Source organism: Vipera berus (genome assembly GCF_964194415.1).
Source record: "Vipera berus genome assembly, chromosome: 1".
Lineage (NCBI taxonomy): Eukaryota > Metazoa > Chordata > Lepidosauria > Squamata > Viperidae > Vipera > Vipera berus.
This window is the reverse complement of record NC_138202.1, coordinates 189,316,340-189,342,012: the sequence shown is the minus strand read 5'-3', so window position 1 is coordinate 189,342,012 and position 25,673 is coordinate 189,316,340. Positions and strand designations below refer to the sequence as shown.

General features: G+C 37.4%; 1 protein-coding gene across 1 annotated transcript in view; it reads left to right on the top strand.

Moving 5' to 3' along the window:
* COL6A3 (collagen type VI alpha 3 chain) overlaps positions 1–25,673 on the top strand; it is a 129,412-nt gene that overhangs the window by 66,418 nt on the left and 37,321 nt on the right. Inside the window, 23 exon segments of the mRNA XM_081338786.1 lie at positions 64–209; positions 1,434–1,526; positions 2,930–2,983; positions 4,401–4,472; positions 5,089–5,115; positions 5,250–5,294; positions 5,418–5,471; positions 5,849–5,911; positions 8,236–8,301; positions 9,135–9,188; positions 11,487–11,522; positions 12,698–12,760; positions 13,976–14,038; positions 16,587–16,649; positions 18,471–18,533; positions 18,862–18,912; positions 19,747–19,782; positions 19,875–19,937; positions 21,694–21,756; positions 22,885–22,917; positions 23,015–23,051; positions 23,743–23,754; positions 23,948–24,441. Coding sequence (XP_081194912.1) covers positions 64–209; positions 1,434–1,526; positions 2,930–2,983; positions 4,401–4,472; positions 5,089–5,115; positions 5,250–5,294; positions 5,418–5,471; positions 5,849–5,911; positions 8,236–8,301; positions 9,135–9,188; positions 11,487–11,522; positions 12,698–12,760; positions 13,976–14,038; positions 16,587–16,649; positions 18,471–18,533; positions 18,862–18,912; positions 19,747–19,782; positions 19,875–19,937; positions 21,694–21,756; positions 22,885–22,917; positions 23,015–23,051; positions 23,743–23,754; positions 23,948–24,441 — 1,751 coding nt within the window.

Genomic DNA, 25,673 nt, shown 5'->3' with positions numbered 1-25,673 from the left:
TATCTTTTAAGGATTATGAACAATCATTCAGGATGGATTCCCCCCCCCCTTCATGTTCTCTAGGTGTCAAGGCTCTTATTCTTGTTGGCTTGGAGCGAGTATCTAATTATGAAGAAGCAATGAAACTGGAATTTGGACGTGGCTTTACTTACAATAGGCCTCTCCAAGTGAATCAGCTGGATTTAGATTTTGAAGTGGCAGAGCAATTGGTAAATAACTGAAGTCTTTATTCTTAATGACATTAAAAATAATTTTAATGGATATATATTTGCAAGTACCTATTAGTAACAATATTGCATTTTTTTAAGAAATATAACAATGGTTTTTTATGATACCTAACTTAAATTTTGTCCATAAAAATGTAACTTCTGTGAAGTCTGAGATGAAAAACCAAAACATTACGAAGTACTGTAGTTGCCCTCAGAGAGGAAGGGGCCTTTATCTGTAAGCCATGTTATTTATCCTTCTCATATAACATTTTCTATATTTGTGAATGGCTTGATCAATTACCATCCAGATACTGTTTAAACAGCCTCTGCTGGCCTGTCACATCTTTCTTTCTGGGCATTGCAAATACTATTTGTTGCTGCTGTCCTTGAATGAATCATGATGGAAAGTTCATCTCCTGTCCAGAATTATTGAATTGGGAACCTGCTATGCCAAATCAATATCCCAGATGGATCAAGCAATAAAGCTAATTTTAAGGTTACTATACAGCAGACTAAAGTCTTCTAAATTCCTGAATTTGGCCGATATTAGAATTGAGGCATTTTGTATATTCTTACAAATCAGTACATCACTGTTGTTATCTCCATAATACAGTCGAAGAAAAGGGATATTAAAGTTAAGAGAGAAGCTTGCTAAAGGCAGCCTGGTGAGACTGTGGTAGAGGTAAAATATGAATAAGCAGTTTTCTGATTTGTATGTCAATCTCACCTCTTTCATGCTGCAATAACGCTCTGTGATATCAGTCATTTGCAGTAAACTAGAGAAGAATCACAGCCTGATGAGCCAATTCTACTTTATTATAAAGCTACATTGACAGAATCTTCCAAATATGAAAGTACAATCTGCCCCCCCCCCCCACTGTCTCCTTAATAGCCAGAAAAAGTAGGAAGTGTCTCTTCTCAGTCTCCTGGCCTGCCCACAAGGGTTTTGTGGAAGAGTCCTTAATTGACTCATATATTTATCTTTCACCATCCTTCAGCCTGTTTCAGCACTGTTGTCTTTGAGAAATGTATTTATTTTTCAACATCTGATCAATTATTATATTAATAATGTTTTCCTTGTTTTCAGTGCTTTTTCCATTCTCCAAGCTATTATTATTTCACTTAAAACTCAATATTGGACAAATGTAACTGTGAACAATATCAAGTGCATGTATGTGCGTTTTAATGACCCATTTTTACCTAATTAGTGGTCTGTTTTATTAGGACAACATTGCAGAAAGATCATGTTGTGCAGTCCCATGCAAATGTTCCGGACAACGGGGAGACAGAGGATTTCCAGGGACAGTTGGACCAAAGGTGAGATGTTTAACATGGATTTTGCAGTTTATAATAAGGCATCTATGGCAATGGGCTGGATCTGTTCCAAGGAGAAATACAAAAGATGCCCAAGGTTTTGAACTCACTTGCAGCGATCCTCTGGATCCCAGCATTTCTTGTATAGTGATCTCTATTTTGTGCTCATGATGTCTTATCTAGCAAGCATGTTTACATCTATGATGTCTGTTTTATGTACTGTATTTAAATTTCCAGTGTTAAGATTGATATGAATTTTATTTCAGCACATTGTTTATCAAAAGCTTTTGACTCAGAATTTGAAGCTGCTAGAGTTAGTTTTGATACTCATTGCCACATTTCACCTGTGCTTGACAGAAATTGATGATTTAAAAAATAGAATGCAACTCTATGGAAGGCTTTGCTATGTAGGTGAAACTCTATAAACAAATTATATATTGATCTGTGCATTACAGATAGAGATATAATTTTAAATGAATGAGATAACATGAATGCTCCCAATATATATAAAATTGGAAAATCCTACCAGTGATTGGAAAGGGCTAGATTTAAAAGATAGCACTGAGGCACTGATCATAGCAGCATAAGAAAAGGCAGTAAGCATCATATCTTTAGAAGCAGGGGTCTACCACACTAGACAGGATCCAAGGTGCATCCATATGCAGAGACCCCAGAGACAGTCCAATATCATATTGGCAGGATGTAAAATGCAGGCAGGAACTGACCCAACCAAGTTGCTGCACTGTATACAGAAACATCTGCACGGTGTATGGCCTTAGATTCCCAAACCCTGATGGGAGATCTCACAGAAGGTCATGGAAAGTTATAGGCTAAGATCCTGTGGGACTTCCAGATCCAGATGGACAGACAGGTACTATCCAATCAACCAGCCATAGTGGTAGTAGACAAGGAGCAGAAGACAGCAGCAGGGATAGATATAGCGGTGCTAAGTGAAAGCAACATCAAGAAGAAGGAGTATGAGAAGCTGAAGAAGTTCCAGGGACTGAAGGAAGAACTGGAGAGGATATGGAAAGTAAAGGCCAAAGTGACCTCAATGGTGGTAGGAGCACTTGGGGCTGTGACTCCTAAGCTGGGAGAATGACTCCAACAGATCCAAGAATAACCATAGAGCTCTCTGTCTTGAAGAATGCAGTCTATATCTAAAATGCACATGTGTTTGTGTGTGTGTGTGTGTGTGTGTGTGTGTGTGTGTGTGTGTGTGTCTGTGTGTGTGTCTGTGTATAACCTCAAGCTTTTTTGAGATCATATTCAGATATTTATTGCAATGAGTTACTATATTTTCTTTGTAAAAAGGCAGATTATGTATTGAGTTTAAAGATAAAATATAGGATATTCAGAATACCATCTTAAATTTATCTATAAATATGTGTCTCTGTGTTTTAAAGGGAATTCCAGGGGAAAATGGCTATAGAGGCTATCCAGGAGATGAAGGTGGACTGGTGAGTAAATGTTTCTCAATAGCTGAACTTCTACTTGCAGTAGCAAAGAAAGAGGATGAGAAAGTCATCAATACTTTTGCTCTGAAGAGCAATGGAGGAGAAGGAGGAAGAGGAGGAAGAGGAGGAGGAGGAACATGGTACCACATTAGTGCTGCAACAGTCTTTTGTTCATGATGAGCAGAATATTAGCAACATTTTGCTTTTTTCTTCCATGCTACATATAGATTAAAGCATAGGCTGTCTTTTCCTACCTGCTATGCATAGTAACCGAAGATCTAAATCTTATCTATAGTTTTCACATGCTGCTTATGTTCCACATGAATCTGGAATCATGTAATGCCAATATACATATAGAGATACACACACAAAGAAAGACATGCAGACACAAATACACACCAATGTCAAGATTAAATGTGGCATTAAGAGACATGTTTCTTAACAAAGACAAACAGCAGGGCATTAGGGTGTCATATAAAACATTATAACACTACTATCCAATGCTGAAAAGCTAATGTTAAGCTAAACAAAGTTATCTCTTATGGAAATCAAATGGAGATAGCTAAGGAAGCAATAATCCTGTTCTTTTGCATCTAAAGCACAAGGTATTTCCCTAAAAAAGAAAAAAACAAAGAGGAATGGGTGTGGGTAAACTCCCCCACTCCCTCCATCCTGCTTTGTTCGGGTTTCATGTCATCAAGGATTAGGAAGCCTCTTAGTGGAGACTTTTTAAGGAGCATATTGGGCAGATTGTGACTGCATCTATGTGAGGAGGAGAACTAAATGTCCTCTCAGAACTGCGTATCAGAAATACTTCCTCACTGCAATCCGGCTTTAAAATTTCAATCAGTGCACACAGAAGTTTTTCTAAAGGTTATTGCTAGTTGGGAAACGTTTTTTGAGAGCACTGCTATTGAGGTTGGAGTCACATATTTGCTTCAGACAAGCTTTGGAATGGAGTCCATTATTCTGATATTGCATTTAATATGTCACATTGCCATTCTGGAGTCCGATCGAATTTTGAGAGGGTAAGTGTGTATGTGTTTGGATGAAGGATGTGAAAGAGAATTTGCCTCCATGAAAGAAAGTGAGACCCTATGGCCATGCCCATTGCAAGTAACTGGATCCCAATGGCCCTGGATCAGATATGATCTTTGGACTGAAATTCCTTGCAATTGCCTGTCTTGCATTATAAAAACTGTATACTTTTAGTTTTAGTTGACAGGATTGTATGAATGTAGCATGACAGAAATGTTCCATATTCTAATAATATCCAATGTAATATTCTTGTTATAGAATCTGATATCTCCTTTCCTTTCTAATATTCATCCATTTTCTTTAACTGCTAACATTCAGAAATATGTTTGTGACTGAATAGGATCCATGCTGACTCTTGTACTTTTTTTCTTTTTTGTCAAAGGGTGAACGTGGACCCCCTGGGATAAATGGAACCCAAGGTTTCCAAGGCTGCCCAGGTGAAAGGGGAATGAAGGTAAAGGAAGAGAATTGGGCTCTACAGAAGAAGAACACATACTGTATAGACATCTCAATAGACACCAGCCCACTTTATACTAGTTCGCTACAGTCATGTAGCATCTGATAGAAAATTAGTCAATAGTATTGTCCAAATACTTTTGGGGGTAGGGTGGGGAACTGGTGGGTGAAGGTAAGCTCTGAGAAGGTAAGCTCTGAGAGTCAGAAAAGAAAGTTTCCAGATGTTAGAAACAGAATATATTTATTGAATTTATCTTAACCAATCATAGCTTACACATCTTCCCTCATCTGTGTTATGTGTAGTGAGATTTCAGTGGAATTCTTTTTTTGTAATAAAGTGTATGCATCAAAGTGTGGACTTTACAGATAAATTGAGACTTTCTTATTCATTGAGAAACAATCTTTTTGCTGGGTTTTTTTCCTATTTATTTTTGTCTTCTATTTATTTTGAGGTCATTCCAACCTTTCCTTAATTTTATAGAAAAATGGAGACAGTTCTAACTGTGATGGTTATCTGAATATTTTTTGACTACTCATTTTCCTCTGTAGCTGTAGGTTTTGAGGAATTGAATAAAATTTTAATTAGATAAATGATAATTCTTTCTTTTTTGTAGGGGGGCCGTGGATTCCCAGGAGAAAAGGTATATAACAATTTCAATATAATATAAGAAAAAAGAATACAATTTCCCTGCCTTATACTTTTCTCATTGCCAATTGTACCTCAGTATTTCCTTTTTGGGATTATAATAATTAATTATTTTCTTTGATTCTGTAGGGCGAATTAGGGGAGAATGGGCTTGATGGAATAGATGGAGAAGAGGTGAGTCATTTGAGTTACTTCTGGACTAATAAAGAACGTGAAAACACATTTCTTTCTGGTTAGAACTTATTTCAGTAACACACTTTGATTAATAAATGCAATTAATCTGATTGCTTTTGCCAGGGAGAGAGAGGCTTTCCAGGTGTTCCTGGTGAGAGGGGCAGCCCTGGTAGACAGGTAAGCATTTTTTTTGTTATTCCAAAACTTCCAAGAATTGAAAAGCCAAAAAACTCCAAACAGCCAAAAATGTATTGCTTGTTATAGAGCTAAGAGAGACTTCTGGGAAATCAGCAAAGGTCTGAGATATTTTTGCTTTCTTCAGTAAAGCCCTAACTGGAGAGGCAAAGCACAGAGGCATTATAAGATGCAGCCCAGTTGTATCTCTGAATAGGCCATTCACTGAAAAAAAAATAGAGATGATTGGTCTAGTATCCTTTCTGCTGGTTATTCTGCTGCTAGAAATATCAGCCAGGGCAAGGTGAAAGTCACATTAATTACAGGATTCCATTGTTATGGGTAATGGTTTTGATATTATGGAAATATTTTTTTCATAGGGTGGCAGAGGAAGCAAAGGAGAAATAGGAGACCCAGGTGACCATGGACTTCGAGGCGATCCGGTAAATATGTTGAAAGATACTGAGATGTTTATACTTTAGATTTCTAATTCTAGGAACAAAGAAAAAAAGAAAAAAGGGAGAGAGATTTATTCTTTATCTCTTTTTTCCTCTCCTTTCTCTTTCATATTTACTCTATATTTTTTGAATGTACTCATTATATATGTAAACTCTTTTAATAATTACTATTTTAAAAAAGATTTAAAATTGCAGTGGATTTAAGATGTTAACTATCAGAATGGGCAGGCTTGATGCTTGCAACAATTACCTTACTATTATTGAAATATTGAGATCTGTGAGGTAAAAGGGTGTAAAATCAAGGGTCAGAAGAGCAGTACAGAGCACTTCAAAGCACATACTGAGGCTAGAAATTGTTTTCAGAATTGAACTACCACTCAACAATCCACTTCTATTTTTTTCTGTCTCCTCCATTTCAGAATCTATTGGCTGTTTATTAAAGACCAATCCCTCTAATGGGAAGTTGGACAGGATGAAGCATCTGCAAAGATGCATGCAATTGATTTCTAAATTTGTATCTGCTCTGAGCTGGAAATAGTTGGGCAAAATACAATCTCATGAGTGGGGAAATGTCCAAAGGGAAGGGAGTGGCAGAACCTGGAGGTGAAGTAAAAAGAATTAGAATCAGCCTAGAATCTCTACATAGCCATACATGGACAGTCAGGGGTGTCAAATTGCCAGCCCACGGGCCAGACACATCAACAGGAAACCACACCTACCCCATTGCCAGCAATGGAGAAAAAGCTCCGGTATGTTGTACAACTTCACGTGACGTCGCAGGTTTGACATGTCTGGACTAAGTCCACCCCTCTTGAATTCTGTTTACCCTTATCCTTAGGTTCCTTTGCATAGGCATGAACTGTAATAAATCAGTTCAACTGGAACTTCATCTGTGGTCCTCTGACCTGTGCATCTTTGCCCTTTCACATTCAATACCCCAGAAGACAAGCTTAGGATCAAAAAAGATCCTGACAAACTTGAACAATGGGCCCTATCCAACAAAATGAACTTTAATGTGGAGAAAAGCAAAGTTTTATGTTTAGGCACGAAAAATCAAAGGTATAAGTACAGATGAGGGGAGACCTGGCTCAAAACAGTAACTGTGAGAGGGACCTTGGAGTTCTAGTGGACGATCACTTGACTATGAGCCAGCAGTGTGCAGCTGCAGCCAAAAAAGCTAATGCAATCCTGGGTTGAATAAACAGAGGCATAGGATGAAGATCATGTGAAGTATTAGTACCACTTTATAAAGCCTTAGTAAGGCCATACCCAGAATACTGCAAGCAATTTTGGTCACCATACTACAAAAAAGATGTTGAGACTTTGGAAAATGTTCAGAGAAGAGCAACTAGGATGATCAAAGGCCTGGAGACTAAAACATATGAAGAACAGCTGCAGGACTTGGGTTTGGCTAGTCTAAAGAAAAGGAGAAATAGGGGCAACATGATAGCAGTATTCCAGTATTTGAGGGGCTGCCATTAAGAAGAGGGGGTCAAATTATTCTCCAAGTCACCAGAGGGCAGGATAAGAACAATGGTTGGTAACTAATCAAAAAGAGAAGCAACCTGGAATTAAGGAGAAATTTCCTAACAGTGAGGACAATTAACCAGTGGAACAGCTTGACTTCAGATGTTGCGGGTGCTCCATCACTGGAGATTTTTAAGAAGAGACTAGACAGTCACTTATCTGAAATGGTATAGGTTCTCCTGCTTGAGCAGGGGGCTGGACTAGAAGACCTCCAAGGTCCCTTCCAGTTCTATTCTATTCTATTCTATTCTATTCTATTCTATTCTATTCTATTCTATTCTATTCTATTCTATTCTATTCTATTCTATTCTATTCTATTCTAATTCTCAGTTTCTTCCAGGTGAAAGGCAAAATTTTCACCAGTGCAATTTTGGGCCATAAAAGCCTTAAACCCAAAATTACTCTGCTTTCTAAATCCAAGCAAACCAGAATCTTTCCAATAGGCACAGGGAATCATTAAAGTTATCTTTCCTTGTCTATTTCCCAATGTAAGTATGTTAGTTAGCTGAAGCAAATTATCAAACAGGCTCAAAGTATTCAGTGATGTGAACAAGGTCTGTGTGTCAACACTTCTGCATAAGGATTTATCTTCCTGTAGTCTAATGCATCCATGTGTTTAGAAATGTTACAGAGATGAAGAAGGCCCAGGGTTACCAGATAAACCTTTTGGATATGTCAGGATTGAACACAGTCTTTCTCTGAACTGTATGCATCACTGTGTTATAAACATTTATAACTTTTATCTCACTCTGCTTGGTTTTCATTGTTCGGGCTGCTTCCAGGGTACTTTTGGAATGGACAGCAGTGACAGAGGACCCAAAGGCGAAAAGGGAGAACTTGGATCAGCGGTAAAATATCAATCCTTGGATTTGTATGAGGATTAGACAGAGATACTACCTGGCTTGGCAGGCTGTCCTAGAACCTCCAAAATCAAGTCCAGGTTGCAATCTAATGACTAGACTAATTGCCTTACCAAGAAGGAAAGTAAAGCAGCACGAGACTATGAGACAATTAACCAGTGGAACAGCTTGCCTTCAGAAGTTGTGGGTACTCCATCACCGAAGGTTTTTAAAAAGAGATTGGATAGCCATTAGTCTGAAATGGTATAGGTTCTCCTGCTCAAGCAGGGGGCTGGACTGCAAGACCTCCAAGATTCCTTTCAACTCTCTTATTCTGTTACAGATATTTTGGTTTTCTCATAATAGAAATGGGAGGGATGAGGAATAAAAGTCAATCAATTAAAGATATAATCAATCACTAGATCAGATCAACTGGCCAGATCAGCTAAGAAAACAACATAGAATAAGAGATTAGAATAAGAGATAAATAATTTCTCCATCTCAAGTTTTCCCATCCTATAAAATACTCTATTTGAACTAATGATGGCACAAGTGCTAATATAAATCCTACCTTGTTGTCTCATAATATTTTGTGAAAAAAAGAAAAATATTTGGCACCAGAGGTTTATTGAGTTCTAGAATTGGAATGAAGTGAGGTCAGAATCTTTCTCAATTACCGCATTCCAGGATTCATTCATATCCACAACATAGACCTAATTTAAGAGAAGAAAAGAGAAATTTTCAAAAATACTTTCTACTGAAATGTTTTTTATTGTCCTGTTGTGACTTACACTTGTCTCTTATTTAATGATAAACAATTTCACTGTTCTGTATTCTTATAGGGAGAACTTGGAAGAAATGGACCACGAGGTGATGCAGGAGGAGCTGGAAGAGATGTGTGTATTATTTTCCCTGTTTGATTTACTAATAATAGACATGTGTGTGTGTGTATGTATGTATGTATGTATGTATGTATGTATGTATGTATGTATTTCAAATGTTTGAATACTATGCTTTATCAAATTTAGTTCCTCGATGATTTAGAATAATATAGGAACACTTTAGGCAAGATCTCATAATTGTATGGATTATGCACTGAGATTCACACTTTAAAATCTATTTGCTTAATTTCTAATGTTTTGACATTTACTAAACCAAATAGAGAAATTGAGGTAAGTAGTGAGGAGAAGAGGAATATAATCAATGAGGAAAAGAAAGTCAATAAAGACTGATTATTGTGTTGCATTTTTGTCAATAGAGTTGCATCATGAGAAGCTCATGTAGCATCCCTTGAATAAGTGTCTGAATAAAAAATATTGACTAATTCATTGGCTTTGATTTGAGATGATGTGACTTAATGTGATGCAAAACTTTGATCTGGATAGAGAACTAGGAAAGATGGTACAATGACATTAACAGTTTTGTCCCTGTGATAAAAGAGCCCCTACTTTCACAAGGAACAATATCAAATGAAGATGGAAAGGTACACATCTTGATTCCGGAAGGGAACTGGGGGAGAAGGGAATAAGGATGCCAGTTGGGATGGAACCATGCACAGTTGTTACAAAATTATGTTTAAGAATTAATGATAATCAAGGGCGGAAGATTCTCTCAGTGTATTGCATCATGTTGAGAAATAGAGCTAGAGCTGGGTCAGGTTGTGCACAAAATGTCTAGCACAAAATATACTGACTTTGCAAGGGAAACAAAACATTTGTTTTGAGTGTTTGTTTCAAAGGTAACTCAGCAGAACACTATTTTTTTGGTGTTCTGACTGTTCTGACAACTGGGATCAGTCATGTCCCTGCTGTTGTTGATTTAGACTCAATGGGATGTTACACCTGTGGAGCACTGAGGCAAATATAGAAATTAAACAAATTCAAACTTCTTGCTGTTGTAGTCACAAGATGCTGAGCTTGATTCTATGGTATCTTTATCATTATTTTTATAAGACAGAAGAAGATAGCTTGAATGTCTGCAGCCTGCCTGGGAAATTATTGTTTTGTGTGTGCACATGTGTGTTTCTGATTGTTATGGGAAGTTATAGTTAATGGGAGCAGATGGGTAAGCTGTATATATACTTTGCTTCATTTATTCAAAAAGTTCTCTGTATAACATTTGTATTGATAGTTTTTAACTGCAAACTCTATATGGTGTTGGCTTGATTATTTGTTTAGTATCTATTATATTATATATTATCTGTTACTAATATTGAGCTCATGTTATATTTAAAAATACAAAGATTCTAAGTTGGGTTAGAATGATGAAATTTATTGAACTTTGGTATGTGGGTGCATTCTGGACATACCTTGGTGTCTTGTGTTAATGTTTGTTTTATTAATACAATTAAAAAGAACTAGCAGCTCATTTCTTGTAACCAGGAATCACTCCTTTGTACAAACAAAAACATCTACCAAGATGGAGTCAGTTGCTGAGCTTTCATCTGACTGGCTGAGAAGAGGGGGATAACACACCAAATCTCTTGCTTGGTCTTGCTAAATAGAAGTTAGTGTTTTCAAAGATAAAATAGCACGAAAATAAACCTAAATAAAAAATTTAAAATCTAAAGAAAAACTCATAAACTCATAAAGAAGAGATTCTTTAAAAATATTAAGCAGATTTGTTAGTTCTTCAATCCTCAACAACCTAGAGGGTTTATTTAAATAATTTAAACGACATGTATTTGTTCTACCTGTTAAGAAGGAGAAAGGCTTTTGTGTAGTAGATTCTAATCTGAACAGATTTTTCAGTAGGTAATAGAATTATATTCCCCTTGTTACCTATGGCCAATATATCAAAATCCCTCGTTTCCTGGTTAAAGCACTCATGACATTTTAAGCTGCATTCAGATGGAACCATCCAGCCATTTTGTTCCATGACAACAGACCTAAGTCAAAACAATCCGAATTTTTGAGAAAGTCTGTTCGGTTTCAATCTTGAAAGAAACATTTTTTCTATTCTGTGCATACTAGGGCCCAATCTTATTCATACCCCTTTCCACACTTTTAAGCATCACTCTTCTCCTTCCTATAGCATTTGGCTGTTGAAAGATAGAGATTTTCAGTTTGGGTATCCACAAGAAAAAAATCCCCAGAGAATAAAAAGCTGTAGGTAATTATTAAAATAGAAAAATAACTATGTTTCTAGTGATACCTCTGCATAACAATGAATGGCTATGCTGTATTTATTTCAAGGGAGCACTTGGCAGAAGAGGACCACCAGGGATCAAAGTAAGTATTATGTTTTTACATGGTGTATGCTTGTGTTATGTACCATATGTGTCTTATAAATATTGTATACATATATAGTAAGGGAAGTGAGGATAGCTAAATTTAGTAATATCCTTATAAAAGTTGAAAAATTGAAAAATATAGAATATTGTGGTTTTTTAAATTCTCAGTTGTTAAATAACTTTGCATTTAGGAGAATTATTGAGAAGAATATACTTACTCAGTTCACCAGAGTGTTTCACATAGAGAACCATTTTAGTATTCTTTTGGGGACAAATAATGTATTATTTTTCAGGTATAAACATGCATGCAAAGTATAGATATATTTCACAAACATTTATTTGAAAATCTGCTTATGAAATTGTAATAAGCAAGACCTTTAGTCTAGTAGGGCAAATTAGTTGCAATTCTTTACTTATTTATCATGTTTATATGGCTTCCCATTTCACAACAGTGTAACTCTGGGCAGCGTATAAAGTTAATTAAAAAGAAAAATCAATTAATATATAAAAACAGTTATCATCGAAACAATAAAGAACAATGAAAAGCCCAGAAACAGAGACGATAATGTTAGCCACAGTAAGGGAGTCATTGCAATATCTACCTGATCTTTATTCTACCTTTCTGCTAAAAAAAACCTCATTACTGTACTATAGGCACACAGTACATGTTTTTGTATGCACTGTAGCCTCATAGCAACTCTGTAAATTAGGTTAATATAGAATATTTGAAATTCTGACTGGCCCACAGCTGTCCATGAGTTTTGTAGACATAAATGTTTAAGGAGGCTGAGATTTTAAATCAACTACGTAGGTAATCCCAGAGGAAAATAAATTTAAAACTCAAGTAGTGTAAAAGACTGCATCTGAAAGACATTCCATCCACTGACAGAACTTAATTTCATTTGACCCTCATGCCCAAAGAAAATGCAAAGAAGAATGCAGCTTTTAACTGAAATCATATAAACATAAGAAAATGCCAGTCTGCTTAATTAAGCAGTAGCTATATAGAAGCTTCTCTCTCTCTCCCTCTCCTTCTCCCTTCCCCTTCTATCTCTTTATCTACCTCTACCTCTACCTCTCTTTGTCTATATCTGTCTATGTCTATGTGTCTGTGTCTGTCTGTTTGTCTGTCTATCTCATTATGTTCTCCATTCAATTGTTTTAATTTCTTAGGGAAATAAAGGTGTCCTTGGCTCACTTGGATTTAATGGGGAACAAGGAATTAAAGGTCCCCAGGTGAGTTTTTGCAGCTCATTTTCAAAAGTAGGGAAACGACATTGGGGTACATTGAGTGGAAGGGGACAGGGGTTGTGTTAATCCATATAGCAGAAGCAACAACAATTTCAATAGTAATTTATTGATTAAATTTCTAACTAATTTATAGCTATCAGTTTAATTGCAAAAAGCTTTTGTAGATTATTTCTGATTGTATCAAAACCATCAAGTATTATCTTGAGTTGTCAAATATAATAGTTTACGATGGGTATTAATTTATGGCCAGATCTCTCCAAAACAGCACCTAAGAAACAGCACCTAAGTAGGCTACAAAAGGAGATTAAAGATAATATTGTGTAACTCTTTATATAAATAAAATAAAATAGAATAGCATAAAAAATCAAGGTAAAAAGGGAGAGAGAAGTTCAGCACTGTACAATCTGAAGCCAGGAATCCAAAAGATCATGAAATGCAGCCCTCAAATACATGTAGGAGATTAAAAAGCTACCAGTCCTCAACAACAGTTGAATTTTTTTGGGTCTTTCTGTATATGTGTATGTATAAAATTGTCATTTGAAGTTATTAGGAGTGTTACTGTCTTCCACAGAATTTAGATTCATAGACTTGGAGGTTATATTAGGGGGTCATGTAGTCCAACCCTCTACTCAATGCATTTCTTAATTATAAAGAATATTAACTAATGATGTTAAGAATGCAATAGAATTACTAAATCACATGTAAAACATTGCAAAAATATTGGATCTAGTCTTTTGTACATGCATATTCTAGTGCAGGGATAGGCAACCTTGGCTCTTTTATGACTCGTGGACTTCAACTCCCAGAATTCCTGAGCCAGCCATGCTGAGGGGAAAGGGAGAGGTTTCCAAGCTGAGCCATGCTGGCTCAGGAATTCTGGGAGCTGAAGTCCACAAGTCACAAAAGAGCCAAGGTTGCCTACCCCTGTTCTAGTGGCATGACATCTGACTCATGTAAATGTGCACACTAAATGAAAGTAGTATTATATTATGTTATTTTCTATTGTAATACAATTGTGAGGATTTTTTGATAGATGGGAAACTGTAAATTCAATCATTTCTGTTCATTCAGTAATAACATAGTACTGTGGCTTTGGGAGTTGATCTCACATCTTAGTTCATAATAAACTTGTACTTCAAGAATGTACCAATTTATCAGAACTTTTCTGTCTCAAATATTTAATTTTGCTTATTTGTACAGGGACCACCTGGCACAACTGGAATCCCTGGCCTTCAAGGAGAACTTGGCCTCCCTGGTCAGAGGGTAAAATTAGGTTTTTCTGTCATCAAGGATGTTCTTAAAGAGCAAATTGTAAACAGTCTTAGATGGGGAAAAACTCAGTGATTATTGTCTGTTTCTAATCATCATCAGATGTGTGAGTGAAGAACAGTTTAACATCAGACAGCTGTGGAAATAGTAGAAAATAATTTTATTATAGATCCAGTTGGGAGTCAATTTCTTCTCATCCTGGCAGGAAAGAAGTCTAGATAGCACTTTTCATTAACAAAAGCTGCAAAGTCATATGATAATCCCAGTATGCACTTGGTTGGCCATCTGACCACTCCAGAAAACACAACAAAAAGCAGTGTCTGCATAGGCCTTTGTGGTTGTGAGGTTGTCAGGTGTCTTTCCTGGTAAAACAGAAGATTAAACCATAGCCCCCAGATATCTTGATCACTTATAAAGTTAGGTCAGCCCCAAATGGCCCAGCATTTTTTTCTTTGAAGTTTTAAGAGAATTTGCTCTGCAAGTGGGCAATAACAAGGACCAGCATTTGGAGGCCTCCTGTCCCCAAAACAGAAGTAACAAATTTTCCTCCAATCCTCTTTTAACGCTATCAAGTTAACAGCCATTGCCTTGCTTTTGGCAAGAATTGAACAATGCCCTGGGTGATCAACTACTTCCTTTTTGTGAAATAAAAAATCAAGATCCTATTGCAAATCTTCATTCAGTCCGCTTCATTGGAGACTCCTGGACCTCTTGTTTGGCAAGAGGGAGAAGACTTTCTCATACTGCACTTTCACTATACTGCATGGGATTTCATAGACTTTGATCATGTCTTGTCAAAGTCACCTGCTTCCTAAGCCAAAGAGTTGCAATTTTCTAGCCCTGTTTCAGAAAGTATGTCTAGACATCCTGACGTTTTTCTTGCTCTATATATCCTTTCCTGTTGTATTAGTCCAGCTGCAGGCTTTTTCCACAGTGGTTCCTGCTCTATGGAAAAATCCTCCCTTTGGAGATTAGAATGGCTCCAATCTTGATATCCTATTGTAAGGGCCTGAAAACCTGGCTATGTTCCCAAGCCTGGGGCACTGAATATATCAAAGGCCCTATTTCCTGGCTGTGTTGCTAACTGACCAAGTATCTTGGCTGCTGTGTATATTTATTTAATTTTTTTAAAATGTTTTTAGTGGTTTCATTGTAATATATTTTTGAATTGTAAGCTGCCTAGAGTCATTGAAAGGGACGCGGTGGCTCAGTGGGTTAGGACGCTGAGCTTGTCGATCAGAAGGTCGGCAGTTTGGCGGGTCGAATGCCGAGTGCCACGTAACAGAGTGAGCGCCTGTTACTCGTCCCAGCTTCTGCCAACCTAGCAGTTCGAAAGCATGTAAAAATGCAAGTAGAAAAATAGGGACCACTACGGTGGGAAGGTAACAGCATTCCGTGCGCCTTTGGCATCTAGTCATGCCGGCCACATGACCACGGAGACATCCTCGGACAAGCGCTGGCTCTTTGGCTTTGAAACGGAGATGAGCACCGGCCCCTAGAGTCGGAAATGACTAGCACACATGTGCAGGGGAACCTTTACCTTTTACCTTAGAGTCATTGACTAAGATGAGCAGCTATAAAAATTTAACAAATAATAAATAAATAAGATTATATGTGACAATAGGAACTGTATACAGCAGGGATGTCAAACTGGCGGCCCACGGGCCAGATGCATCACATGCAGACCATGCCCACCTCAGTTCCAAAAAGGCAAAAAATGTTGCGATACATCACGATATGTCACATGACATGATCAAGTTTGACACCCATGGTATACAGTATTCCAGATGAGAATGCATCATGCATTTCTATAAGGACATTACAATGTTGGCAGTTTTAATTCTGCCCCTTTCTTGATTATCACTTGTGTGGAGCTTGCCTTTTTCATACCAGCTACACATTGAGTCAACTTCTTGAGGTACCTATTATGTACTCAAGATCATTTTTATGGTTACTTATAGGCAGACCTCATAAGTGTGGACATGAAGCTAGGGTTCTGTTGCCTGCTTTGAACTGAATTCAATTTGCTATAAGTTTAACAATTCACATATTTAACAAGTTATTTATCTTTATCATCTCTTTTGACCCTCTTTACCTTAAACAGTTTGGCATCCCAAGCCAGTATCATTTATGAAGAATTGAAAAAGCATGAGGCCTTGAAAGTCCTTGCTTTATATTTTCTGAAAAAAAATGCCTGTTCATTCCTACTTTTTTGCATGTCATTTTAAATCAGTAATACATAAAAGGACAAGGATTTTTATTCCATGAAAACATATTTTACTGAACAGTCATTGTTAAGTGACTTTGTCAAAGCTTTTTTTGAAAATCTATACAAATCTATACAGGCTTGCTTCCATTCACAGGCCTATTGTGGGAATCTCAGAAAACTTTAGAAGGCTGATCAGGCAAGATTTATCTTTGCACACTGATTTTTACATAGCAAGGCTTGTTCCTCTATATTCTTAGGGGGTTTTTCCCCTCTTTAATTATAATTTCCATAACAGTTAGTAATATGCCCATCCTATAATTTCTTTTTCTGTAGGGTGCTGGTGGCCCAGTTGGAGTTGTTGGGGAGCGTGGTAGGTCTGGTCCTCTTGGTAAAAAGGTTAGTTTTTTTAAATAGTTCTAATAATTACTAGTTAAATGACAGAAATGGTGGCAGTTGAAATAAACCTTGTTTTCACTATCTCCTATATATCTTTCCAATCTTAACTACTACATCAAACTGGATCTCAAAAATATGTCTATAGAAACTTAGAATATTGTTAAAATCTTTAAATATTTGATTAAACTTTCCCATTGGAATGTTAAAAAGCGTATTGTATCTTGTTTAATTTTAAAATAGGTAAAAATGTAAGCAATCAAATATATTTTAAAAACACTTGCAAATGGTATTTTTCTTTCCCCAACAAAGTACATGGGGAAATGCAAGTTTAATGGTTGACATTTACTCAAAGAGCACTGGATTATTTATCGCTCCTATTATAGCAACTTGGAAGTTCTCCTGAATTCAGAGTTCTGCTTGAAGAAGCAGCTTCAGATGGTGCACAATTTATGTTTCTCTGTGGATGAGAAGCTTTGGTGACAGTAACTCACTGAAATTGGATTACTGTACTGTAGTTGGGCTGTCATATTACTTGGGCTTTCTTTGAAGATTACCCAGAGATTTCAGTGGGTACAAAATGTGGTAGCTTCCTTGCTGACAGGTGAAATTTGCCTTAGCAGGATCACACCTTTGTGGTAGATGCTATATTGGCTCTCAGTAGATTTTTGACTGCAATGCCTTTAAAGTTTTGAATGGCTTGAGGCCCTGTTACCCATAGAACCATATTCTCTGAGGAGAACCTGTCCTCTTCTGTGCTTAATCCAAGAATGGTTCCTTTGGATTCCTCCCTGTGGGCTGTCAGGATAGGGGGAGTCCAGAGACAGGTTTACTCAGTGGCTCCCCACTTCTACGGAAAAGCTTCCTCCTTGAGATCCTCCACTATTGATGAGCCAGCAGTGTGCTGCAGCAGCCAAAAAAGCTAATACAATCCTTGGTTGTATAAATAGACGCATAGAATCAAAATTACGTCCAGTATTAGCACTTGGAATACTGCATCCAGTTTTGGCAACATCTTGCAAAAAAGATGTTGAGACTTTGGAAAAAGTACAAAGTACAAAGAAGAGCAACTAAGATGATTAAAGGCTTGGAGACTAAAATATATGAATAGTTGCAGGATTTAGGTTTGGCTAGTCTAGAGAAAATAAGGACTGGGGGGGACATGATAGCAGTATTCCAGTATTTGGGAGGCTACCATCAGGAGGAGGGAGTCAATTTATTTTCCAAAGCACCAGAGGGCAGGATAAGAAACAATGGTTGGTAACTAATCAAAGAGAAAAGCAACCTGGAATTAAGGAGAAACTTCCTAACGGTGAGGACAATTAACAAGAGGAACAACTTGCCTTCAGATGTTGTGGGTACTCCATCACTGGAGGTTTTTAAGAAGAGACTATTTATTTATTTATTTATTTATTTATTTATTTATTTATTTATTTATTTATTTATTATTTATTTATTTATTATTTATTTATTTATTTATTTATTTATTTATTTATTTATTTATTTATTTATTTATTTATTTTTGGGACTGGACTAGAAGAACTTCCAGCTGTATTCTGATTCTTTATTCCCCTCCTTTGGGACTCCAATAATGCTTCCTTCCTGTATTATTGTTACTTTATATTAGGTTGTTAAGATTTCTTAATATTAGTTTAACATTATCATTGTTGGAGGTAATATGCTGACTCTGTAAATCATTTATAGAGGGGCTATAAAGCACTATGAAGTGGCATATAAGTCTAAGTTCTGTTGCTAGTGCTAATGCTATTGTTCTCTAAGCACTGTGTATATATCTTACCTGATACATTCAAATAACTCTTTCAGGGTGAAGCTGGTGAGCCTGGTCCAAAGGGGCCCATTGGGCCTCTTGGGCCTCGAGGAGAAATGGTGAGTGTTACTAGGAACCAGTATTACTCACTGCTCAAAGAGCTAGCACTAACAGATGCCAGGGATGATCAACATTTTCTTGATAAAGCATCAAGAACACTTTCCACATGTTTCTTGATTGAAAACCTTGATTGTTCCCTGCAGGTCAGTCCAGATGGCTTACAAACCATTTCAAAGGGTTTCCATCCATTCTTGTAGTCAAAAGAACATCCTTAGCACTGAATTGTTTGGAGTTTAATGCCCTTTATGGTACAGCAGAGATTCAAAGAGGCTTCTCAGGATCCCAGTGTCTGTTGCTTATTTTGACTTGTGCCATTTCATCTTGTAGGGAGATGATGGACGAGATGGAGTTGGCAAAGACGGACCTAAAGGCAGAACGGTATGTATAGGATCAATGTTTGGACTTATAAATATAGCTGAAAGTTCCTTAATCCATACAGCAAGGCCTGGGTGGCAGCAGAATTTGCAACAAAGAACCAAAGGTCTCTTGCCCTCTAACACAAGACTCCCTGTTTTCTTTTGTTCTTCCTTGGCAATAACAACACCCACCCTGCCACACCCAATTTTCACAATATGTCTGATTTTCTTCCAAGCTCTTTTGTGTTCAGATGTTCTTGCTTTGACAGACATCTCAACCCTACTTTTTCTTGGTCTTTCCTTCTCTTCCCCTTACCTGTTCAGTAGGCAAAATAAATGAAATGTAAAATTTGTAGTCTGCAGCTGCCCTTCTGGTTTTTATCTCTTCATAAGCAAGATTTCTTCTCCACAAAGCCTTCCTGCTCTGCACAATTCATTTCTATGGATAATTTTTTATTGATGCCAGTAGAGGTAATTTTTTTAACACACTCATATGAGAAAGTTTTAAGTACTTCAAACAATGAACTTGGGGAAAAGGATTAAATTTCATTATACGGACTGCAGTCTGAGTTGAGTCACCGTCAGTGTGTTTGTGTCAAAGTAACATACTGTTCGGATTTGTGATTCCCCTTTTTGAAAGCTCCCTGAATTTAACTGCCCAGAATCGCCATGCAGGCTTCATTATTATATTCAGAGACTCTTCCAAAAGGTTACATTGGTCAGTTGGATTTTACAGCATAACTAATTCTTTAATAGTGCCTCTGTTGATACCCATAATCACTAGAAAAGGAATTGGGGAGGGGTGGGAGGAAGCCAACTCTTCTGATTCTAAGACTGCCTTTTCTTTTCTCCACAGGGACAACCCGGTTTCCCAGGATACCCAGGACCACGGGTACTGAAAGCACTTTCTAGTTTTGTAGAGCACTTTAACTCCTATGTGATTATTATTAGAGAATAAATGCTCTGCTTCTCATTTTTAATTAGGGTGTACCTGGAGATCATGGTGATGATGGTAAACCTGGCCCCAAAGGAAGCAGCGGCGAACGGGTAATGCCATGTCATCCTCTGACTCCCGAAGAGGAATAAGATTCCCTTCCTGCATCTTTTTCCCCAATGATTTTCTTTGTTCCAAATGTCATTTTGTTACAATTACTGGCAGAGTTGTGGTGTACTTAATTGGAACAAAGATAAGAAAGTGAAAGTTATACCACCCTGGCCATGCAATAGGAGATGGGTTATCCTTAACTTTTATAATAGTAATTATTTAAATATCCTTGCCAGGTTGCTATTGGGATTTTATTGTAAATATTAGAGGGATCCCTTACCTGGAGGGCTAGAACGCATTGATTTTATTCACTTGTTATTGTCTGGAAAAGATGCTTTATGCTGCCTGTATTCACACATATGATATGCGGTACATTGAAGCCCTATCTTTTCACCAGACACTGATGGTGTGCGTGTGTGTGTATCCTTTTGTTGTTGTTGCTGCAAGTTTTTAACATACAAAAATTTCATAATGATTTATTCATTTTACTGTAATTTAATTCATTTGTATTTTAATATTGGAATCCTAAGGAAGTATTATGGTGCTGTTCACATTAAGTCAACTCCCCAATGAATTAGCATTATTTGTAAAGCATGCCACTGACCACATCCTTCAATGTTTTTTCTTCATCATCTGATTAAGGCATTCATATTAGTTAGGTGTAAGATCCCATACCATGTTCTTTATCAGCCATGGAGATTCAAAATAAATTAGTGTAAGATAAAGCGAAACTTTGAATTATGTTCTTCTTAGCCAGGAGACAACTGTAAGAAAAAGGAAAGCAGCATTTCATAAAGTTGGAACCAAATATGTTCTTTAAGTACTTTCTGGTCATAGGAGAGTAATGTTGGAACTGTGAACATTAAACATTGTCAAACGAAATCCAGTGATATTCATTTGCTTGTGCAAAGAAGCTAAAACATTGCTATAAATTGAAATGCTAAGTATTATAATACTATGAATAATCTTACATACCCATCTGCTAATACTTGTCACTATGTTTTTTTAGACACACTATGTCCTTATTAGAGTTGGCAATCTTTTTTAGCCAAGGACAGTACTCCACACTTTTTAAATACGACAAAGGCTTTAATAACAGAGTGACAATTTGTATACTTATGTATATGTAGGTGGGTGCATGTGTGCATGTGGGAAAGAATATAATACCCATGAGTGAATCAGGATTCTCTTGAATGGACGAGTCATGTTAGTTAGATGTTTTAGGAGGCTTACAGGTTTTGTATGTTTTTTTACTATTAAAATAAATTGAAAACTATGTTTTGGGTTTTTAGTAGCTGCCTCCCCCAGAGGCAATCTTAGTGGTTCACCTCTAATCTTTACATCATTAGAGAAATGAATTTTATTATTTATAATGTGCTTTTAACTAGATGACCCTCAATAATTATTTAAAATAGTACAAATATATATATAACCCAAATTCTTTTCATACAACTAAGACTGAATTACAACAAATGAAAGAGATATGAAAAATAAATGATTGCTAATTTAAATAAAACTTCTAGATTAAAGTAATGGTGACAAGTGTTGGATACATTAGATGCTTAGTGAATATGAGATGAAGGTGGAGAATCTATGGACTAGAAGCAAAGGAGAATCCTGCGGTGGAATCTTCAGTGTAGAAATAGATCTAAAACCCTGAACAAATGAGGACATATTTAATTAACTTGAAAGAGCAGGGATGAATAATATGAAAAGATATTTATGATCTGAATCAAATGCCTTGTTTTCCCTTTTTAGGGACGTTCAGGGGAACCTGGCCAAAGCGGTCAGAAAGGAGAGAGTGGATATCCAGGACCAATTGTAAGTTTTTGCTATGCTGGTTTTTGCTTTAGTAACTATACTTCGCTAGTATACTTTGCCCTTTCTTTTCATACAATTTGCAAATAAGCTCACATGCTCCCTATTTAACTTCAGTTGTAAAGTTAAAATTCATTCTCTTAAGTGAACTCATTAGAATCACAAAAAATGGGATGTGACTTTAATGTGTTTACTCTGTACATTCCTGACTTGCTTGCATCACTTAAAAGTATTCTAGATTGTACATAGATTAAATAAAATTGTAGGAACTGATAACAGTTATTGAACTGATTATGGCTAGCTTATGTGGGAATTCTGCCATGAATACGAATGTACTGACTGCATCTTTTTCAACAACAATAGCTAAAGACCTACATTTTACTGAGCTACAATAAAGGAAGGATCAGCTGTGAAAATTCAAAAGTTATAAAGTCTGTACCTTCAGTTTCAAAGCTTCCCACTTTGGATTTTGAGATAAAAACTTTGTAAATATTTCAGGTTTTTCCCTCATTTTGTTACTCAGTGAGCATCAGCAACTGTATATAGAAATGTAGATGTAGAATGTTTCACTATATTAATATAATGTACATTAAAAGTAGAAATCTAATGTAGTAAACCAGCAGGATGTTGTCTTCCCCTGTGTTGGGATGCATACTGATAAGAAGCAGATAGCAATAGCAAGAGCAATAGACTTCTATACCTAAGCTTTTTAGTGCCATCAGTTTTCTATGTTCCTGTGTTTCTATTTGAATTCGTTATATCTACCAGACATGACAAGATATCCCAGTCTGTAAAATGAGAGAGGATGCATCTTTAAAAAAAATGTGCTCAATTTCCTCTAAGGAGATGTGGCAGTGAAACTGGTTGTAACTGGATGAATGGTATTATTTTGAAAGAAAGCTTGTTTCATGAGTGGCTTCCTTCTGGGTCAGCATGCACAGAATCAGCCTCCATGGCTGGCTTTCTGTGCTCCTGGCAACTCACAGACAAGACTTTCTCCCCCAATCTCTGGGCTTTGTTTTCCCATATGATTAATTAAGTGTCTGAACTTGTCAAGTCAATTTTAAAGAAGCACAGTTAAATTTATTCACAGTTAATTATATCTACATTTTTAAAAATCCTTTCTTTCAGGGATTTATGGGTAGCAAAGGAGAGTCTAGAGATGTAAGTCAACCATTTGTTTATGGTATCAAATCTTTTGTACTTTTCCAGGCTGGAAACCCTTTTTCACTCTCTCTCTCTCTCTGTCTTTATTTTAAAGCACTGCACACTTGTACGCAACATCAAAGATAAATGCCGTAAGTCTATTTCTTTTGCCCCTGGTCTTGATGTAAGTTGGCTGTCAGGACCTACTTCAAGCCCACATCTTAAGAAAACAGAACTCTTGGAAACAATTTCTTCCAATCAGGAACTTTTATTAAGAATAGGAGATAGCAGGCATAATAGATGGGATCTGAGATTTCCCAAGCAATGCAGTAGATTTTAGTGTCCCCAACCAGGACCCCACCCCATAGATCGAACCCCCCCATGTGGGATAGCCAATCCCCAAGTGTTAAGTCCATTGTGGGAACCGAGGAGATAATATTGTCCCCTCTCCAGCTCACTCAAGGGTTGGCAGCTACTTCACACCTTTCTCTGGGAGCGTAGACAAAATCCAGGCATTGAGGTTAGATTCCTATCTCCCCCTTTGTTCTATCTCCTCCTTTATTCTTAATTGACAGTTTAAAAGATAGAGTTCAGAGAGAGATAATGCAGGAAACAGGATACAGACCCAATCAACAAAATAAGGGATTACATTGTAGTGAGGGGTGGAAGTGAAAGCAATAGCCCTGCAGGCACATCCCCCCTCCCCCTTTGAAGCGTGCAAAAACCCAGGAGAGGTGGAATGAAATGGAAATGAAGTGAAATAAAATAGGAATGGGTTTTGACATTGGCTCTTGGTATAGATTATAAAGTAATTTCTTGTTTTTTCTCTGTTATTATTCGCAGCTTGCTGTTATGGTAAGTTCATTTTAAATTACTCATTATCTGACACTGGCCTGCAGTCAGATGAAAAACTGACATACACTTCTTTGAAAGATAAGCATTGAATTATTCGCTGGTAAACTGTCACTTCCTTTGGGTGGGGTGGGGGCTGTAAAACTAATACCTTTTTCTCATACTACTTGTTTCTTAATATTCCCGGTTTCTGCAGGTCCCAAAGAATGTCCTGTTTATCCAACTGAACTGGCCTTTGCTCTTGATACTGCCGCTGGTGGAAATGCAGACACTTTCAACAGAATGAAGGACACAATAGTGTCAATTGTTAACAATATCACAATTGCAGAAAGCAACTGCCCCAGAGGTGCCCGAGTAGCACTGGTTACATACAACAGTGAAGTTACCACTGAGATACGTTTTGCTGACTCCAGAAAGAAGAAGGATTTAGTAAAACGAATTAAGGATCTCCAATTTGTTCAGACATCCAAGCAACGTAGCTTAGAAACAGCCATGGGATTTGTGGCCAGGAATACTTTCAAGCGTGCACGTAGTGGCTTCCTTATGAGGAAGGTAGCTGTGTTCTTCACCAATGGGCCAACAAAAGCATCTCCACAGTTGAATGAAGCAGTACTAAGACTCTACATTGCTGGAGTTGTGCCTGTATTCCTTACAAACAGAGAGGACAGGGTCCTTATCAACGCATTACAGGTCTGCTTCCTTTTGTTTGGTAAAGTTTCCCCCGCACATGCGTGCTAGTTGTTTCCGACTCTAGGGGCCGGTGCTCATCTCCGTTTCAAAGCTGAAGAGCCAGCGCCTGTCCAAGGACGTCTCCGTGGTAATGTGGCCAGCATGACTAGACGCCAAAGACACACGGAACGCTGTTACCTTCCCACTGTAGTGGTCCCTATTTTTCTACTTGCATTTTTATGTGCTTTCGAACTGCTAGGTTGGCAGAAGCTGGGATGAGTAACAGCCGCTCACTCTGCTATGTGGCACTCGGGATTCAACCCGCCAAACTGCCGACCTTCTGATCGACAAGCTCAGCGTCCTAACCCACTGAGCCACCGTGTCCCTTACAGTATATAGGCTGAAACAGGAAATAAGATTTGTCCCGTGTCTGGGACTAAGCAAGTGTATTCTGAATGTTTAACAAACATTTAACACATATCTTCCTTGCTTCTCAGCTAACAGAGAGAGAGAGAGAGCCTATGACCTAGGGGTTAAAACAACTGCTTAAGACGCAGTCTGCCCCAGTTCGAATCTCAGAAGGGTATGGCTGACTGATGAGAACAAATAAGTTTGAAAAGGTTGCTTCAGAGTATTTGTGGCCATGTGCAAAGCACTTGTGGCAATTATTTTTATGGTAAAAAAATCAAGATGGCAGCCATAGGTATGCAATTGAAGCTCTGCACTGTTGTGACCATCATCTTGATTTTTTTTATCATATGCTGTGGACACCCATACCATCCCTTAAGACCATGAACAACAAGGAGTGTCTTCAGGAAGGAGTGGGGGGGGGCTGCCAATTACTGTGGCAGCTTTCTGTTTTCATGTATTAGTTTCCTAAGTTCAAAATAATGATTTGACTCCAGAGATCTATACTTGATATTTTATGTATCCAGTAGGACTTACTTCTTCCTCTGTTTGTAATTAAAAAAAAACAGTCCTAAAGATGAAGGAAAAGCATTATATCATGTGGTGGTGGGGAATACCCTGAGGATGGGGAAGTTGGCAGAAATGACTGTCTATCCAAACAGGAGCATCTGGCTCATGTAAACAGTTCTTTGGATATAAGCCATAAAGTCCATTAATAGTGTATGGCTGCTTCTTTATCAGTCAAAGCTGTCAAGTCAGTATATACTGTGGATGAAAGGAGAGACTAAGGAGATGGCATTATGTCATTGTTTTGAAAAAGATGGCCTGGCACCCAGATTAAATAA